Raw genomic sequence first — 17,083 nt, forward strand, 5'->3', positions numbered from 1 at the left:
ATTTCTACATCTAATGCTATACTGTCAAATTAAAGTGAATGCTAGATGAGGGAAAAAATAATTTCCCTTTGAGGGAAAAATTCTCTACTGTCAAATTAAAGTGAATCTGTTACATCTTTATACTGAGTGAATCTGTTACATCTTTATACTGTAAAATTATAAAGTGATTGCAAATTAATACATCTAATAACTTATACTGTATCTACTGACAGATTAAAGTGAATCTGTTACATCTTCATACTGAGTGAATCTGTTACATCTTTATACTGTAAAATTATAAAGTGATTGCAAATTGAATAATTCGGAGGGTACAAGAGAGTGTGATACACCCATCGTTTCTCTGTCTCTCGCATAAGCTTAAAGATTGTGCAAACTACTAGGTGGAAAAAAACAGATGGCCCCATGCGTTATCTCCTATTCTCGCTTACTCGCTACTGCTTTTTCCTCTATTATGAAAGCCATGTGAAAGAGAAATCAGTCGTGAGTTCCTTTTTAATCCTGCCTTCCTATACTGCCAGTTGAAGTGAATCCATATTTCTACATCTTTATACTGAGTGAATCTGTTACATCTTTATACTGTAAAATTAAAATGATTGCAAATTAATACAATTGGTTTGCTTTCCACCCGACAGTTAAGAAAAATTTCACAAATTTATATTGAAATTTTCTATGTGCTGTACAAACCGCAGGCGTTACTTTTTTTTTTTGGTAAGTGTGTTCTCCGAGAATATCTATAGTAAATTTAGTATGAACAAGCATTCCAAAAATGGCTATAGATATCCTCAGACCTATATCACTTGGTGTGGACAAATCATCATCATCAATATCGGTACAGTTCTCTTAGGAAAATTCTATTTCCACTGACATTTAGTTCCCACGACCGAGAAAGAAAACTTTTAAGCTTATGCTTGTTTAGTACTAGAGAATACTCATTCGGCAATTTGATAATTTCCTTAAAGTCCCCCTCACTATCAATATCTATAATTTCAAGGTGAATTTCACCATTATCGGGAAATGTTACATTTGTTACTCTAAACCAATCAAAAGGAAAATGGTCAAATCCCCAATTGACTTGCTGGTCTGCATCAATTGAGAATTCATTAAAGCTTGCGCAATCAAAATAAGCAGTCATTTTCTCGTCTTATCAGTTTGAACGATTAGAACCAAATGACTCTCTCTCTCACACAAGCAGCAGACTGACTTGTACCCAACTCGGGCCCCCCCTGGCACGTTGCCGCTTTTTCCTCTATTGCAAAAGCCATGTGAAAGAGAAATCAGTCGTGAGTTCCTTTTTAATCCGTCATTCCTATACTGCCAGTTAAAGTGAATCCATTCTGCTCCTCGGGCGGCCTTGTGAAGGTCGGGAGGGCGTTGCCCGGCCTTGACTGAGTGAGCGACCGAGTGATGTCAGCTTGTGCGTGCATACATCAAGCTATATATAAAAACACATTTTTAATTTCTTATCACTTAATGCAGCTTGCGTAGTGGAGAGTGATTGAGTGCACTTGTCTACACGTACTAGCTGCCGAGGAGGGCTATCACAATTGGCGAGCACTGCATACTCCACAGAGGTTTAGCTCGACGCTAACATTATTGATTGTAAGTAAAAATTTTTGTTACATTCTCATATTTTTGTGAAATAACACTAAATTGATTTTTATAATATATATTTGGTTACAGTTATTAAATATTTCATTGTTTTCACAGCATTTTCTCACCTCACAACTCGGTCTCATAAGCAGTTGTGCTCTCGTGAGGGAAACTTACCTGCATCGAGAAAATCATAGCCGAGGAGCTAAGCTGGAACAATACCTGAACCGAGTCGAGGAGCTGAGAGAAGCATATCCGATTATTTCATTTCGTCAAATCAACACATGTAAGTTCATTTTTACTTAAATTTTCCTCTTCTCCGAGGACAATATTGTTCTCCATGTTAGATCCTTCAACATGGAAGTAAGAGGAGCTCATTTTTCAAACATGAATCTTATCTTGTCAGTGTTTTCTATCATCAATGAGATAACGCATTTTAATATTTAACCACCAGTAGCAAAGTTGATGCATTTCATTTATTTACAATATTGCACACATACTTGATTTTGATCTTTCTTTGTCAATCTTGTTCTAAGCCTGTTTCATCTGAAGAATCTCGTAAAAAAATCCAGATAAGTTTATTAATTGTTCTTTTGTTAAATAAGCATTGTTTTCTATTATAACCTTCTTAATTCTATTTCACAAACAAGAATATGATTATAGTTATCACTATGCCAAACTCCTAATTTTTCATAATCTCTCACAAAAGTTAAATATTGTAGATTTGTCCATCCTTTTTCTGCTAACTGGTCCAATATATCTAGGTGCATGTCCAAGAGTTCACTTAATTTATATTGATATCTCATTTTTTCTAAAGGAACAGAATGGTATTCACTTAATTGATTAAAATGTCTATCTATAATGAATTGAACGCACAAATCTGAAGACTTCAACTCAGACTCCACTGATCCCGCACCAAACACATTATCCATCTCAGTACAGTAGCTTGATGTTGTATCAGCAAAGACAAGATCACTACTAACAGATTAGCTTGCTCTAGCTTATTATTATTATTATTATGAAAAGCACACTCTAGCGATAATTTATTGTACTTTATAGTACTCTACTTATATATATTTGGTTACAGTTATTAAATATTTCATTGTTTTCACAGCATTTTCTCACCTCTCAACTCGAGGAGTCAAAGGCAGTATCTACACCTGAGAGGAATCAATCATACCATAGGTCGCTATCTACACCTGTACCATAGACCGCTATCTACACCTGTAGCATAGGCCGCTATCTACACCTCTACACTCGAGGAGATTCACGCAGCATCAACCAGTACATGTAAGTACATTTTTACTTCGATTTTCTCCTCCGAGCACAGTTTTTATCCTCCGAGGACAGTTCTTGTCCTCGGAGGATAAAAAACCTTCTACATTATACTGCATGCTTGTGATTTTTTCGCTTCATCTGTATGATGAGCTTCTTCTTCTTCTTCTTTTTTCTTACACTCATCAGCATATAAACAAAACGGTAAATGCATTACTTTTTCAAATGGTTCAACGATAATATATTTACAAAACACACATTGTAGATAGTGATAGTTATGTAAGAAATAACCATTTCTTGCAAAATAGTCTGCTCTATCAGTTAATGGTTTGCAAATGTAACAATGTAGATGGTGTGGAGGTAGTTTTTCAAAGTACTCTCCTTGTACAGATAAATCTTCTGGCATATTGGTAAATGATAAATATCTTTCTTCATATTCTCGTAGAATATTATTATCGTAATTCTCCTCTTCAATTGTTATATTTCCTTTCCTTCTACAGTTCGGGCTAAACTTTGCATGTTCGTTGGCTACAACATCATTTTGCTCCCAATCTCCTAAAAAAATTGAACAAAATACGCAGCGTACAATGTCCGGTTCACACGCGAATATAAATCCCTCTTTCGCCATGTTTTCCGCGGACAAATGCGGAGAAGATTTCAACCATCTTTTATCGAATGTTAATAATCTCAATCTTTCATGCAACATTATCTGTCCTTGTGATAACATTGTGAATGCTAATTCACAACTGATTGTGAATTGTACTCCTTTACACTATTAATTGCCTATGCCATCCTGATCATTATTCTTTTGTTTTTTCAGCATCATGCCGAGGGAACGCAGACTTCGTGGCATCAATTCAAGCGCAGTCCGCCATCGCATTACCCTCGATGACGAGGATATTGACATTGAGAATGTGCTTGAGAGGTCGAAAACTCGAGTTTTCGAGATAATTAGGGAGCATGCGGCACAGTATGATGCAAATGTAAAGTGGTACATAGTTTTAAACGTTTTATTGTATAAATTAGTGGTGCTGGATGACAAGGTTGATGAGTCTGTTTCATCTCTAATAAATCTACATAGTTACTCCAACATAGCGCTAAACGTGCTTGAGAACTATGAAGATTTTAATGAGCATTTTTTCTTGGCTGTGAGAAAAATCCTCTCATCTTTCGAAAATTTCGTAAGACATGGGAGTGGATGGGTGCTAAAGAAAATTGAATCACTGGATGTGAACGTGATTAAATTTAATCCTATATACACATCCAGTTTCATTCAAACACCCCAGTTTTTGAAAAACAAAAAATGTATTATAAATGTCAAAAATCTCTCTGACGAAAAATGTTTTTTATGGTCAGTGCTCGCGTATTTCCATCAGAAGCCAAGGAACTCGGACTTGACTGTAAAGTATTTGAGCAAGTTTGCTCACACACTCAATATGCGAGGTGTAAATTTCCCGGTGACGACACGCGATATTAAGAAATTTGAAATACTCAATCCGGACATTGCAATTCACGTCATCGCGTATGACAACAAAAAGTTTTTCCCCTTCCGTACAAGCATTTTCCGCACTCGTAAACACCAAATTAATCTTTTAATGTTGAAAGGCGATGCAGGAAAAACTCATTATTGTTTAGTAAATACCGCGAACGGGAAAAACGGTTTATCGCGTCTTTTCTGTCACCTTTCAAAACACAAGGGTCAAGTACATGTATGCAATTTCTGTTTTCACCGGTTCATATCAAACAAAACTAAAAATTGTGACTGGAAAGCAAATTTGTTGAAACATATGGAACTTTGTTCCAAGTTTGAATCTCAGCGCGTTTCATATCCTAAACGCGGAGAGACAATTAAATTCAAGAAACTAGGCGCGACGTTAAAGAAAAAGTACACAATTTACGCGGATTTAGAAACATACGTTGTGAATATTGATGATGATGATGATGATGATTCCGATTCTGATGAAGTTACTCGTAGTTACACAAAGAAAACGGCGCGGCATATTCCTTGCGGGTATTGTTTCGTTGTTATAGATGTAAACGGAGAAATCGCCTATGGACCTGTACTCCATAGATCGAGTAGTTTAGACGAAAAAATCATGGAGAAATTTCTTCAGGAAATTACAGATCTTGGCGAAATTTTGTATGAGGATATGAAACGTGAAATTCCGATGCAACATTTGTCCGAAAGTGAAGAGCGCGAATTTCAAAATTCAGTAAACTGCGGGCTTTGTGCTGAACCGTTCTCAGAAACCGATATTAAATGTCGTCACCATGCACATGAAACCGGTAATTACCTATGTGCAGCACATGTTTCTTGCAATTTAACAGCTCGTACTCCGGAGTACATTTCGTGTTATTTTCATAATTTCTCCGGTTTTGATTCGCATTTTATTCTGAAATCGCTCGGTAAATGTAAAAAAGAAATTCCTGCATCGCAAATACGTCAGAGAGATTTTTGACACTTTCAGTAGGCAAAATTAAATTTTTAGATTCCTACAAGTTTATGTCTGAATCCTTGGAAGTATTGGTGCGTAATTTGGTAGAAAGTACAGACATGGAAAAGAAGTTCGAACGATTATTTTCGGTGTTTCATGATCCACCTCGCGAACACAGACAGCTCTTGTTGAAAAAAGGAGTATATCCCTACTCGTACATGAGCTGTCCCGAAAAATTCGCGGAAACATCGCTCCCTCCCATTGAATGTTTTCATAACGACTTAACTGATACACCTCTGTCTCGCGAAGAATATGAGCATGCGCAAAGAGTGTTCTCAACATTCAAGCTGAAAAATCTGGGTGAATATCACGATTTTTATTTATGTTTGGACGTAATGCTATTAGCGGTAGTTTTTGAATCCATGAGGTCTACGCTTTTTAGCTCATACGGTCTTGATGTGACCCATTTTCTTTCTCTCGCGCACTTCACCTGGAATTGCATGCTGAAACACACTAAAGTCGAACTGCAATTACTTACAGATCCGGACATGCATCTTATGTTTGAGGCGGGGATGAGGGGTGGGGTGTCATTTATCGGTAAACGTTATTGCGAAGCAAATAACAAACATCTACCCGAAACATACGATCCTTCAAAACCGTCTAATTATCTGCTTTATATCGATGCAAACAGTTTATACTCGGAAGCTATGAGCAGACCCCTCCCTGTTGGAAATTTCAAATTCCTCACAGAGGAAGAAATTTCCAAACTTGATTTCGCGAATTTGGACAGCAATTCAGGAACTGGTTACGTAATTGAATGTGATCTCGAGTACCCGAAAGATTTACACGATAAGCATGCCAGCTTCCCTCTCGCGCCGCTACACTTAACTCCACCGCGGGAATTGCTGTCCGAGTATCAGACAAATGAGAACGGTCAGGGAGTGACCAGAAAACTCATGAACACACTTTTTAACCGTGAAAAGTACATTGTACACTATGTCAATTTAAAACTCTACCTTCAGCTCGGTTTGAAATTATTGAAAGTGCATCGCGTCATTAGTTTTTCCCAATCTCCCTGGCTGAAAAGCTACATCGACTTCAATATCCGGAATAGACAGAACGCGAAAAATAAATTTGAAATATCCTTCTTTAAGGCCTGTTGTAACTTGATATTTGGAAAAACTATACAATCAGTTCGGAAACATATGAATGTTAAAATTATTACAGACGAAAAACGATTAGACAAGTACATTTCAAATCCGTTATGCAAACGCTGGCAAATAATTAGTCCGGACGTGATCGCGGTTTTCTCTCGCAAGTTGGAACTTAAAATGAACAAACCTGTCTATTCCGGCTTTTCCGTACTGGAGTTGAGTAAATTCCATATGTACGATTTTTTCTATTGCAAATTACAAAAAATCGTACCCTGGAACCGCGTAGAACTCTGTATGACCGATACCGACAGTTTTCTTCTAAACCTAAAAGTCGAAGATGTGTATCAGTTGATTAGAGAAAATTTGACCCTTTTCGATACTTCTAACTATCCACCTGCCCACCCTTGCTTTTCCATGGAGAGAAATAAAGTTGTAGGTAAGTTTAAGGATGAAACGGGCTCAAGGCCGATCTCTAAATTTATAGGTCTTAGATCGAAACTTTACAGCTTTTTAGTTTGTAATGAGAATGATGACGAGGTTGTAAATAAATGCGTAGCAAAAGGAGTAAAGTCATCGGTTAAATGTAGAAAACTTAATTTTAATTTGTATAAGAAATCATTGTTTGAACGTAGTGTACATGTAGAAAAATTTAGTATGTTAAGATCCTATAACCATAGTATGTTTCAGGTCGAATGTGCTAAGGTCTGTTTGAGTCCTTATGACGATAAAAGATACATTGAAGAAAATGGTCTGAATACTCTGCCTTTCGGTCATTATACCCTCAACACTTCAACTGATTGATCAGTATGTGTCGTGACAATCATCCAACACCACTAATTTGATTTGTCTGTTGTAAATATCATGAATATTATTAGATCTAAGCTAGCTTTAGAGCTTCATAGCGTGCCGCGTGTGAACTATCCCACTCGCAAGTATGAACTGAAAAGTGAAAAAGATCTCCTTCAAGCAGACCTTATTGAAATGATAAGTTTATCACGTTTTAATAAGGGTTATAAATATATCTTAGTTGTTATTAATTGTTTTACAAAATTTGCATATTGTGTACCATTAAAAGACAAGACAAGTCAATCTGTATTTAACGCTCTCCAACCAATTATTTCTAAAAATAAGGGCATTAAGCTGTTTCAAACAGATCAGGGAACAGAATTCTTCAATTCAAAAGTTAAAGCATTATTAGATAAATATAGTATTAAACATTACCATGTTTTTACCGATAAGAAAGCCTCCATAGTTGAACGGCTGATTAGAACACTTAAAGCAAAAATTTATAGATATTTAACTGAGCACGGAACCAAAAACTGGTTAACCAATCTAGACAGTTTGGTTCGTGATTATAATGCTACAGTGCACATCAATTAGAATGAAACCTAAAGATGTTCGCAGGAAAGATCGTACACATGTTTTATCGTCATTGAATTCTGCATTCAATAGACGATATAAATTGAAAAATTCAAAACCAAAATTTAAGCTAGGCGATATCGTGCGAATCTCGAAGAAACGATTATTTTTCGATAAATCTTATAACATAAACTGGAGCGCAGAGTATTTTGTGATTCACTCCATTTTCCCTTCCAAACCTATAACCTACTCACTGAGAGATCTAAACGGTGAAGTAATTAGTGGTTTTATGCAGAAGAAATTAAAAAAACGCAATTAAACGAAACGGAGAGACAAGTGTATTTGATTGAAAAAATATTAAAACGTGATAAAAAAGGATTGTTAGTGAAATGGATTGGATTTTCTAAACCTAGCTATATTAGTAAAGATCAATTATTAGATGAAAAATAATCTTTTGTACTCAATTGTAAATAACATGTACATTTATTGTAAATAATCTATTGAACATTTATTGTAAATATCATGATGTACATTTGTTGAAAATATATTAGAAGTATTATTTGTCATCATCAAACATTGGTTCTCATTTTGTAATATAAGAATCTTTTGAACATCCATAATCTGTCTGATGATGAGGAGGAGAGGAGGTGGAGAGTGTTGGCCTGCATTCCAATCTCTGGGAACGCCTCTCTATACATGTAGCGTCATCATGCCCTCGGTCATTCTTCTAACTATTGTAAAAATTTTCAGTACCTTATCAGATCACGCTCTGTACGTTTGTAATCATGAGTCAATTACCAATTGTTAACTTTGATAAATTAATTACAAATAAAGAAAAGCCTGCATTTTGTAAAAATGGAGATCTACTACCTCACAATGCAGAATGTTAATTATATCTCCCAGTGCTGGGGGAAAAACAAATCTCTTATTTAATTTAGTATTTGCTGAAAATGGTTTAAAATTTAAGCACATTTACTTATTTAGCAAAAGTTTATATCAACCAAAATATGTTTTTTTAAATAAGGTATTTGCAGGTTTGAAAAATATCAGATTTCACATGAAAGATGATGTGAGCCAAATTCCCCATCCAAACCGTATCCCTGAATATAGCTTGGTAATTTTTGATGACTTGCAACTGAGTAATGTGCCACAGATAAGAGAATATTTTACTATGGGACGACATCGAAATATTGACACTGCATATTTAATTCAGAGTTATGGAGCTACACAGAAACATTTCACTAGAGATAACGCAAATATGATAATAATTTTTAAGATGGATTTATTGAGTCTGAAATTAATTCACAGAGATCATGTTGGAGGAGATATGTCTTATAAAGATTTCAGTAAACTTTGTCATACAGTTTGGAATCGTAAACCGCATAATTTTCTTACAATTTTAAAAGAATGTAATATAAAGGAAGGAAAATATCGGGATTCACTGGACACGATTCTTTCCGTTCAGTAGAGATTAATTCTTTGTACAGTCATGTTGTCTAAAACACATATGAGGAGGAGGAAGAGGAGAGGAAATAGCATAGTAAATAACAAGAAGGAGAGTTTAATAGAAAAGATTAAGAAATTGAGAAAGGTGATCAGTGACAAGCATAAAAGCTTAGTCAATTTTGAAAAACGAACGGAGGAATTCAATAGGAAAACTCTTTCGCCATTAATAGAACCTATAATTGAATTGGGAAAAACCAAATCTAGTTTGCACTCTAATCATGATTTTACACCTAAAAAGGAAGAAGTAAAAGAGGAACAAGAGAGTATGGATATTGATGATAATGAGGAGGGGGATGAAGAGAGTTATGAGAGTTCAACAGACAATTTTTTAAGCTCGACTAAATTTGAAAACAGTTTACTTGGTTCTAGCAGAAACGATGATGTGCTGTCACAATATCTAAAAACGTTTCATGCGGAAAAAGTGAATAATTCAATCAGTTATGGAATTTCATATAATTCTAAAGATGACGTGTATTATATTGGAAATCAGCAAGTAATATTCGATAACGGTTATATAGATATTGATAGTGAAAGATTCCGTTTAACACATGGTCTACTTGAGTTATTATTCAGTGCGAGACCAAACTCAAATCTTTATAATCAGAGAGATCTGGATAAGTATAAAAAAATCTTAACACTTACAAGCATACATTTAGATCGAAGAGGCTATGTTAAACGAAATCAGGGAATTAAATCGCAAATGATTCAAAAGTTATTTCCCAGTAAAAAACTTAGTAAAAAGAAGGGTTGGGGTTTATTGAAATTTGCAAAAAATAATTCTCATGATAGAATTTATCAATACTTTGATAATTTTGACGAATTAGTGGAAAGATTAAATTTACTCTATTCCTCAAAAGCTAGTGGCAACACCGGGCATGATGTGGAGATCGCGTCTATAATTGAAGAGCTAAAAGAAGCAAAATTAATTGTTTAGTGTTACGATGACTCTACATCGATTTGGATGAATTGATACGCCTAGTGCTAGCGGACCTGTTGCTAATCTTACGTGTGATATTGACTCGATAACACAGAAGATAATCGAATCGATAAATCAACAAGGAATCAGTGAAGCTGTGAAATTTTATTTAGATTCGCAAATAACCAAACTCGTTTCGGAAAATACAAAGAATATTGGAGTGAGCATAATTGAAAGAGAACATATTCTAAGTACATTACAAAATTTCAGTGCTAATATCGATAAAGCTATTGCAGAGAGAACTCTAAATTTAGAATCCGCTCTAGGAGAAGAGAAAACTTTAACAGACAGCTTTTCATCTCAGTTGCTCAGTATTAACAATGATAAAGTTGATAAAGCTTATTTAGATGAGAAATTAAAAGCCATATCGGATAAAATTAAGAATTTGGAGGTGCTGGACAGAAACTATCTCAATACTAAATTGAAACAACTTAGTACAGAAATTTTTACTAAAGTAAATGAAACACATCCATCGGGAATTGATAAGCAATATTTAGAATCTACTTTGCAGAAATTGACTAGTTCCTCATCAACAAAGGAAGAGTTTGAAAAACGATTATCTGAAATGGCGAGTGCAATAAAAGCTAATATTATGGAGGGTATTGAACAATTCATTACAAAGGATGCTATTGCTATTCTAATTGAGCAAATTGCGGAAAAGTACGCAACTAAAAATGATATAGGAGATTTTATTAAGAAAAACGAGATGGCAGTCGCTGTGAAAAGCGTTCGTGATGAAATAGCTGAGGCAATTAAAAATTCGGAAGAGGGTGCTGTCATGAGACTGCAATGTTCACCCGCTTTCATAGATTATCTTAAATTATTCATTCACAAAATGGCCTATGATATTGTAAGGAATTACGCAAAAGTTAGTTTTAATATGAATTGGATAGAGGCTAAACAACATAATTTGACTGAGGAGCAAGTCGGAGATCTTATTACATCTAAGATGGGTCTTGGGCAATATGCTGGCTTAGTATTAGCCCCGAAAACATAAAATCTTGTAAACAGTTGTGTGAGAGAGAGTGAACAATATGTTGTTTCAGTCTAGACATTTTTGACTATGATTGATTGTGGTGTGAATTCATTTCCAACTCGATTGAAAATTAAACCAATTCAATTCAAGTTGATGTATTGATTCATTCATGCTGGTTGACATACCAGCTCTATCAGGGCAAATGGAATTGAAGAGAAAGGGAGAGGACATTCCCTCACAAGAAATTGAGGAATCGAGAAAATATGATAAATGCTCTATTTGTAACGGTAAATGTGAAAATAACACCAAAGAGGATGGTAATCTCATATGCTATTCATGTTCAAACCTCAGTAACGAAGAGCAACATAGAAGATTGTCGCTCAAACATGTTGAGAATTGGCGAGGTTTAGCACTAGTTAAGACGAGAGAAAGAAAATCACATCTGGAACGAAACAGTGATTGGTCACATGTAGACCTGAGGACCAAAAAACCATACATACCAATCTGTGTTTTAAAAAATGGAAACTTATCAACTCTTTTACCTTTGAAAATTGATGGAAAGCTGTATGTATTAACAAACACGTGTGCCTTTGATTCCATTTTGCAAATACTTACATCCTCTTATTGTGACAGTACCCTTTCAAAAATGTGGTAGAAGCTGCTGATGAATGGCCATTGGGGGAGATGATCATTGAAATCGTAAAGAGAGGAATCAGCGCTGCTACATACAGAAAAAGGGCAAAAACCTTTCTCAAATGGAAAACATTACCGAAAGCCTAGGGATCTATACTATTCATGCTGAATGCAATGTGTCATCAGTAATGATTCCTCTAGTGCTGAGAGAGCTCCCAGCGGGTTACGAGAATCGTAAATGCACTTCGCCAACCTGTCCAAGGCCAGAAAGACACATTCCAATTATAAAGGTGGAACTGGGAATACCAAATAATGGAATCTGCGACTTACAAAAATTCATCGAGCATTATTTATTGAAGGTCCGAGCAACATGCTGTTTCGAAATGTTACCAGTAGGTAACTTTGAAACGAGTTTGAACAAAATAATGGATCCGGAAATTTCAAATCACCCGTTATGTAGTGGAAGCCGTGAAGTCGAAGTTAATCTCCTGAAAACCCATCTCGTTCTGGACATAACAGAAGACAATATAGAGAGATTATCTCAGTGTTCGTTTAGATTGAGAGATCTTCCCAAACAACTGCACCTTCAGAATGTAATTTATCATCTACGGGGTGTTGTTGGATTTCAGGGTATAGGATCTGAAGTGACGTCAATTGGTCACTACAAAGCGTACTGCTTTCGGCTCAACGAAAAATGGGAAGTCTTTGATGATTTGAAAGAGAAGTCCTCTGATACATCAGGACTTGAGAAGATTGATAGCTGCCATTTGATCATTTATACAATTTGAAAGAGTTAGGCTACAGCTTTAAGTGGGACTTACCTGAAATAAGCAACTTATTGTAAATATAGACTATGTTAGGCTGTCATGGACTACTAATGAATGATAATGTTTATACTCTTAGAATGAGAGGTTATTATAATCTTTTTTATAATATCATTATACTGTCAGATAACTTTATTCTTCATGGTCGAGCTCATATTTTTAAAATAGAGATTGTGTAAATATATAGATTAGTTTTTCATTTGAATATTAGATTATTATTAGAATATTAGATATTAGATTAATATTTTGAAAGTAATAAAACAATCAAACCTACACTGGAATGTTAATAATAATTTCAAAAATCAGTTCTGTATTAGTCCTATGTTTTTCAATTATGTAAATATTATTTCCTCAAATAAGCATTTGATAAACAGATGACGCAAAAGAGGATTGGACGCTAAAACTGACATGAATATTTAAACTAATTCAATCATGATTATAATTTTGTAGAATAATTATTTTTAAGAGATTTAGAATTAGATTATTCAGGCTAGGAGAATTTATCATTTTTGAGAGCATTAGAATTAGGATATACCTTAATGAATGTGAATGCGAAAAAGGAGGGACTTGGCAGTGAACTTCCAAGTTCATACCGTTGGAGTGCTTAGGATGCTTCTCATCCTGGCGTGCAAGGTATCAGTAAGTAGAATTTGATTGGATTTGATGTATTATGAGAGGTATAATTTTTCTTCTATAATTCTATAACCATTATTGTTCATGTAAAATATGATAACCATGAATAAAACACAACCACTTACTTTAAATAACTCACTTTATTGTTTCTACGATTCATCATGCCAACATAACCTTTATCACCACACAGAGCGCGCGAAAACACCACGTCTGCCAACCTCATAGCTACATACATTACAATTCCTCCCTTCAACTTTACAAAATATTTCAACAATAAGAGAACTATTACCAGTGACACTCAAAAATCGAAATCATAAACAATGCAAACACAAGTCAAATTACAATAACAAAATAGTTAGTTTTTATGAAAAAATAATTACTAATTGATTTTTAATTATCTCTTACAAACTGAATCTTAAATTTAAATCTAACAATGAAAATACTATTACAAATTCAATCTTTCCACTGGCTTTCTCAACCTTACTGGATATCTATTCATTTCTGATTCTGAGGAGTTATCATTAGACACTTCACCCGACAGCTGAGGCTGTGACTTTCTGTTTTGTGGAATCCTGGAAGGTAATTCCCTGCCAGGGGATTGAATGGGGATTGGGATGTGATCAGTTGGCGATGCCTTATCCAGATTAATTATATCTCTCTGAACTCCCACTTCTAAGCTCACTTTCGGTGGTGTCAACAATAAATCACGTGTGAATGTTGTTTCTTTAGCTGAGTAATGCGCACTAACAATTTGATCCACATGCCGTTTCCAAATACATCATTATTTAGTTTCACCAAATATGTTACTGGACCTAATTTGTCAACAATGTTTGCCTCAATCCATTTCCTTTGTCCCCTGTAGTCTCTAACAATCACAGGTTGCCCTACAATAAAATCCCTAGTCTTACCTCCCCGATAATTTCCACTTGTTTGTCTTGTTTATCATAAACAACCCTTTGCAAATTTGGTTTAATTAAATCCAAACGTGACCTCAATGGTCTATTGAACATTAACATAGCAGGACTCTAATTTGTAGTAGCATGAATCGCATTTCGATATGCTAATAAAATCTACACAAAGCCAATTCCACATTTTCATTTTCTAGAAGAGCACATTTTATTCGTTTTTTTGTTACTTTTACACTATTTTCGGCCTGTCCATTAGTCGCCGGTCTAAAAGGAGGTGAAAAGGTATGTCTAATACCATTAGCCTTGAGAAAATCATTAAATTCATTGGATGTAAAAGGTGGGCCATATCTGAAATAAGGTACTGAGGGAGACCAAAACGAGCAAAAATAGGTCTCAATTTAGAAATGGTTTCTTTAGCAGCTGTAGAATTCACTTTCTCTACTTCTAACCACTTAGAATGTGCATCAATGATTATAAGATAAATTTGTGAATTGATTGGACCCAAGAAATCAAGATGAATTCTTTCCCACGGTTTCTTGGGAAATTCCCACACATGTAAAACACTCTTAGAAGGGAGTTGCCTTTGTTCTAAGCAAGCTCCACAACTATTAGCCAAACATTCTATATCAGCATCTATACCTGGCCACCAAAATACGACCTTGCCATAGCTTTCATTTTTACGATGCCTAAATGTCCACAATGCAATTCTGACAGCAAGGCTTTGCGTAAACAGGAAGGAATAATAACCCTATGTCCCCACATCAGAATACCCTGCTCTATAACTAATTCATGTTGCTTTTGGAAAAATGGTCTCATATCTTCCATGTCTGAATTAAGCTTACCCTCTGGCCAACCATACATAACATAACTGTAAACTTTTTTTAATAGTGTATCTTTACTTGTTTCTAATTTCACACAGTCAAAATCAATAGGAATGTCATTTTCTGTGATAAACTGTAAATATGTACCCACATAGTCCACATTATCATTTTCAAAAACAAAATCTTTTACATTCAATGGAAGTCTTGATAAGCAATCTGCATTGGCATTGGCTCTAGATGTAATATACTTGATATTGAAATCATAATTTGTCAAAACAAGGCATATCTTTGCAGCCTACTAGCTGCATATACTGGCAATCCTTTCTTCGACCCAAATATAGATAATAACGGTTTATGGTCTGTTAGTAATGTAAACTTATTACCATACAAATACTGATTAACCTTTTTATACCATAAACAATAGCCAATGCTTCTCTATCAATCACAGAATATCCTTTCTCAGCTTTTGACAAAGTTCTAGAAGCATAACAAATTGGTTTTTCTGATCCATCTTTTTGAATCTGACTCAGTACGCAACCTAAACCATAAGCTGATGAGTCGGTAGCTAATTGAAGTGGCAACTTAGCATCATAATGTGCTAGTATAGGCGCTGCAATTAATTTACTTTTAATCAATTCAAAGGCTTGTTGACATGACACTGACCAGTTGAAAACACTATCTTTACGTAACAGTTGATGCAGAGGGGCTGCAATTGTTGCTAATTTAGGCACATATTTACAATAATAGTTTACTAATCCCAGAAATGCTTGGAGTTGACTCACATTAGTTGGAGTAGGGGCATTTGTTATAGCCGCAATCTTACTTGGTGCTGTTCTCAATCCCTACTTACTAATAATAAATCCCAAATACTCCACCGTTTTTTTGAAAAACTCACACTTATTCTTACTTACTGCTAAACCATTAGCATCCAATCTCTTACATACTTCTGTTAACCTATCATAATGCTCTGTCAAGTTTTTACCACTTACTAAGATGTCATCAAGAAAACAAACTACTCCCGGAATTCCAGCCAGAATTTTTTCCATAATTTGTTGAAAAATACCAGGTGCTGAGGCAATACCAAATGGCAGTCTATTATATCTGAAAAGGCCCCAAGGAGTGCTTATAGTACAAATATGTTTGGATCCTTCATCAAGTCTTACTTGCTGATAAGCTTGTGACAAATCTATTTTTGAATATTTTTCACCTTTTTGTAATCTATTAAACAAGTCCTCAATTTTAGGAATTGGATGATGATTCACAACTAAGCATTTATTAACAGTAGAACTAAGAAAATCGGCACATATTCTCAATTCACCATTTCTTTTTATTACAGGTACAATAGGAGTACCCCATTCACTGTTGCTTACTGCTTCCAAAATGCCTTCCTGCTCTAGCCTCTCTATTTCTGCTTTTACTTTGTCTTGCAATGCATAAGGGATGGTCCTAGGTTTCAAAAACTTAGGATAAACATTATCCTTTAACTCTAAACGTGCTGACTCACCCTTATAGCAACCTAACTTGTCTGTGAAAACACCTGGATATTTATTATACAACTCGTTTATCAACTCTGTCTCATGAACTAAACCTACTTCCGAGTTATTAATGGGTTGTTTACTAATTACGGAATGCAAATTTTTAGCTTCTGGGATTTGAACTCCGAAGGTTAATAATAGAAATGTAAACATTGCGGGAGTACTTACGCGTTCCCAAAACCAAAATTCAAAAACGCCAAAACCAAAAACCCCAGTTCTTCAAACTACTTTAGCCGAAAAAGTTGCTCAACTACAAAGTAGCCACACTAATTTAAAAAACCATTAGAAGTAACTTTAAAAACGTCTGAGGAAGAAAGGTTTGGGATGGTAGAAGAAATTAAATCTTTGGAACTGATTATAAAATTACAAGATGAAGACCATAAAAAAGAAATACTAAATCTAAAAAATCAATGTAGTCTAATGTCGGAGGAAATAAAGAAACTAAAATCTAAATTTGA

General features: G+C 35.0%; 1 protein-coding gene across 1 annotated transcript in view; it reads left to right on the forward strand.

Annotated features, from left to right (window-relative positions):
• Positions 1–17,083, forward strand: part of LOC111058642 (F-box protein SKP2A) — a 46,766-nt gene that overhangs the window by 8,168 nt on the left and 21,515 nt on the right. The window contains exon 4 of the mRNA XM_039443484.1: positions 12,534–12,628. Coding sequence (XP_039299418.1) covers positions 12,534–12,628 — 95 coding nt within the window. The remainder of the gene's footprint in view (positions 1–12,533; positions 12,629–17,083) is intronic.

The sequence above is a fragment of the Nilaparvata lugens genome, chromosome Y (assembly GCF_014356525.2).
Source record: "Nilaparvata lugens isolate BPH chromosome Y, ASM1435652v1, whole genome shotgun sequence".
Lineage (NCBI taxonomy): Eukaryota > Metazoa > Arthropoda > Insecta > Hemiptera > Delphacidae > Nilaparvata > Nilaparvata lugens.